At 51.0% G+C, this 3861-nt stretch overlaps 1 protein-coding gene across 1 annotated transcript; it reads left to right on the top strand.

Moving 5' to 3' along the window:
- Positions 1–1685: 1685 nt before the first annotated feature.
- LOC126689918 (uncharacterized) lies at positions 1686–2219 on the top strand. The gene has a single exon (XM_050385077.1). The coding sequence runs from the start codon at positions 1686–1688 to the stop codon at positions 2217–2219; it is 534 nt and encodes a 177-aa protein (XP_050241034.1).
- The last annotated feature ends 1642 nt before the right edge of the window (positions 2220–3861 follow it).

Below are 3861 nucleotides of genomic sequence, written 5' to 3'. Positions count from 1 at the left end.
CATTAAATGCCAAGGAACTACTTTTCCAGCCGCATTAATGTGGAAGGGACAGGAACGCAGAATCATCTTGGCCAGTGCAACTCACAGAAAGGAGGGAGGATGACCTATGGGACAGGCACTCGAGTGGAGGATCGGATGACTGATAAGTGTAGGGACATGATCTCAGGAAGGATGCTATATAAGGGAAGGAGATCCCCATGGAAAAGGGATCGGAAGCAGAAAGAAGAAAGGATAAAGAAGGAGAAAAGAGAGAGAAGTAGCAGGAACAGCCTCAGGGACCGTTACTCCAAAAGCTTGAAGGAATATCCCTACGTCCAACTGGTTGCATGGCTTGGTCGTAACTTCGTTTCTCCTGTCAAAGACCTAGTTCTATAACCTACTCTCTACAAATTCATTGTTGAGGGACTTTTGGGCCAGAATCTCCCACCTGTTGGGCCTGAGCCCCAAATTCGTCACCCTACAATTGGCGCCGTCTGTGGGAAGAACTTGTGTCTCAACAAGTGAAACAGCAAGGGATGGAAGGATCAGGTCCGCGCCAAACCGGACGTACTGAATCTCAACGACAGGACAACTTTGTAAACCTTGAACGAGCAAAAGACCAAAATGATCAACGAGAGGGCAATGTGAACACCGCTCACACGAGTAGAAGTCGCTCGAAAGGGAAAGACCATGCATCCCACCAGCACAACGAGTAGAAGGCTCTGCAGCAAGAGATTGAGGATTTGAAGAAAAGGCTGCGGCGAGCCCAACAAAAACGTCCTTTGCCCATTTCGGATACTAGCAGTGGTGAGGATGATGAATACAGACGAAGGACGAGGACCCCCCCGAGCGAAACGTTCTCCTATGAGGAAGAGAGGCCTCACAAACGCGGCCGCAAAAGCCCACCTTACCAAGGCTTAGTCAATGACGCCATGAGCAAGGCCCTGGATCGAATCTCCCAGTCGCCATTTACCCGTAGAATAGAGCGGGCGATGCTCCCTCGGCGATTTAATCAGCCAACGTTTACCCTGTACAATGGTCGAACTGACCTAGTGGAGCACGTGAGCCAGTTCAACCAAAGGATGGCCGTTCACTCCAGGGACGAGGCGTTAATGTGTAAAGTGTTTCCCTCCAGCCTGGGGCCCCTGGCCATGAGATGGTTTGATGCCCTCCCACCAAACTCTATAGACTCCTTTAAACAGTTGACGCAGGCCTTTGGCTCCCGCTTCATCACCAGCACTAGAGTCCCTCGGCCCCTCGATTCCCTTTTATCTCTGTCCATGCGAGAAGGGGAAACGCTAAAGGCCTACTCGGACAGATATTGGGAGGTGCACAACGAGGTAGAAGGAAGTCACGATGACGTCGCCATCAGTGCCTTTAAAAGGGGCTTGCCGACAGAGCATGGCTTGAGAAAGTCTCTCACAGGGAAGCCAGCCACCAGCGTGCGGCAACTTATGGACAGGATAGACAAGTATAAGAGGGTCGAGGAGGACTAGCAAACCGGGAAGGGAAAGGCGAAGTTTGTCCCCCAGGAGAGAAGGGACTTCAGGTCGGACCGTTTCAGTAACAGTAATAAGCCGAGAAGAGATTATACAAAACAATCGGGATCTGTAGGGGCTCAGGTAGTCCACGCTGTGTTCCGAGAGCCATTACACGTGATCGTGGAAAAAATAAAGCACGAGCCCTTTTTTCAATGGCCAAATAGGATGGCAGGTGACCCCTCAAAACGCAATCAGAACCTATATTGTGTGTATCACCAAGAGCCCGGCCACGTCATGGACGAATGTAGGAATCTGAAGAACTATGTGGATCCACTCGTCCGAGAAGGAAAGTTAGGGCATCTGTTGCAACGCCCTGAGCAGTCAAATGTCGATACCAGGCAAAGCACCTTGAGGCCACCTATCGGCACGATAAATGTCATTCTTGCCGCACCTGGGAGAACCGGATCCGGCCCATTCAGAGTAATGTCAGTAGGTAGGTTCCCGACAGAGCCAGGCGAAAGGGAATTCAAGAGGGCTAGAGGGAGAGTGCCATTAATTGGATTCACGGAAGAGGACAAGGAGGGAACTATTCAGCCCCATGACGACGCCCTAGTCGTGACACTCAGAATAGGAGGTTATGACGTGAGGAGGGTGTTAGTTGATCAGGGCAGCGCCGTGGAGGTGATGTACCCGGACCTATATAAAGGGCTGAATTTAAAAGCAGGAGGACCTGTCGCCATACAATACTCCTCTGCTTAGCTTTGAGGGAAAAATCGTCATCCCTAAGGGCATGATCAGATTGCCTGTGCAAACAGACATAGAAATAGTGGAAGTGGACTTCATTGTGGTGGACGCATACTCACCCTACACGGCTATTGTGGCACGGCCATGGCTTCATACGCTAGGGGCTGTGTCGTCTACCCTGCACCAGAAGGTGAAGTATCCCTCAGAGGGCCGAATCAAAGAGATAGTGGGGGATCAAGGAATGGCCAGGCGATGCATGGTATCGGCCATTGCTCGATGATTAAGCGACGCGCCTTCCACTTCAACCGAGAATACCTTATAGCAATCAAGAACCCCGGTCCTAGTTGCAGGTAATGAAGGACCGGACATGGAGGTGAGTTGTGAAGAGCTAGAGAAAGTGCTCGTCGGATCAGACCCCGAAAGGTTTTTCCAGATTGGCTCGGAGCTACCAGCACAGGAGAAGTCGACGCTAATTGATTTTCTGCGTCGAAATGAGGATGTATTCGCTTGGGATCCTTATGAAGCCCCTGGGGTTGACTCAGACCTAATACACCATCACCTTAACGTTAATCCAGCTATTACCCCAAAGAAGCAGCCCCCTCGGCGCCCGTCAAGGGAGCATGCAGACGCTGTGAAGGAAGAAGTGGCGAAATTGAAAAGAACTGGGGCTATCAAGGAAGTGTTCTACCCCGAATGGTTGGCGAACACAGTCGTGGTGAAGAAGAAGAGCGGGAAATGGCGAGTCTGTGTGGACTTCACGGACTTAAACAAGGCTTGCCCAAAGGATCCTTTCCCAATGCCGCGAATAGACCGACTGGTCGACGCAACTGTCGGGCATCCCCGAATGAGTTTTTTGGACGCTTTCCAGGGCTACCATAAGATATCCTTGGCCACGGAAGACCAGGAAAAAACTGCCTTTGTCACCCCAATTGGCAACTATCATTACAAGGTGATGCCTTTTGGCCTGAAGAATGCCGGTTCGACCTATCAAAGGATGATGACTAGGATGTTTGAACAACAGATGGGAAAAACTGTCGAGGTGTATATAGATGATATGGTAGTAAAGAGCAAATTGGTGACTGACCACATCAGGGACCTTGACGAGGTGTTTCACATCCTGAGAAGGTACAGGCTGCGACTGAACGCATCCAAGTGTTCATTTGGAGTGGGATCGGGAAAATTCCTTGGCTACATGGTAACCCATCGGGGGATCGAAGTTAACCCTGACCAAATAAGGGCCATTCGTAGTATGCAACCGCCTCGGAATCCCAAAGAAGTCCAGAAGCTTACCGGTATGATAGCAGCTTTGAACCGTTTCATCTCCCGCTCGGCGGACCGATGCCGACCTTTTTTCCTCCTATTGCACAAGTGGAAGGGTTTCGAGTGGACTGAGGAGTGTGACGTGGCTTTCCAACAGCTCAAGGAATACCTCGCCCGACCTCCGATCATGTCCAGTCCCGAGGCCGACGAGGTACTCTATGCATACATCGCAGTCGCCGATCATGCAGTCAGCCTAGTACTGATCCTAGAGGACAACGGCACGCAACGGCTCGTGTACTACGTAAGCAAGTCGCTACAGGAGGCAGAGACCCGGTATCTCCCCCTCGAAAAGGCAATATTGGCTGTCGTGCAAGCTACAAAGAAGCTTCCCCACTAT

This window comes from Quercus robur, chromosome 6 (assembly GCF_932294415.1).
Source record: "Quercus robur chromosome 6, dhQueRobu3.1, whole genome shotgun sequence".
Classification (NCBI taxonomy): domain Eukaryota; kingdom Viridiplantae; phylum Streptophyta; class Magnoliopsida; order Fagales; family Fagaceae; genus Quercus; species Quercus robur.
This window is presented reverse-complemented; position numbering and strand designations above follow the sequence as displayed.

What these genes read in the sequence shown, in the direction of transcription:
- LOC126689918 (XM_050385077.1), top strand. Translation starts at nt 1,686, where the DNA reads ATGGCAGGTGACCCCTCAAAACGCAATCAGAACCTATATTGTGTGTAT.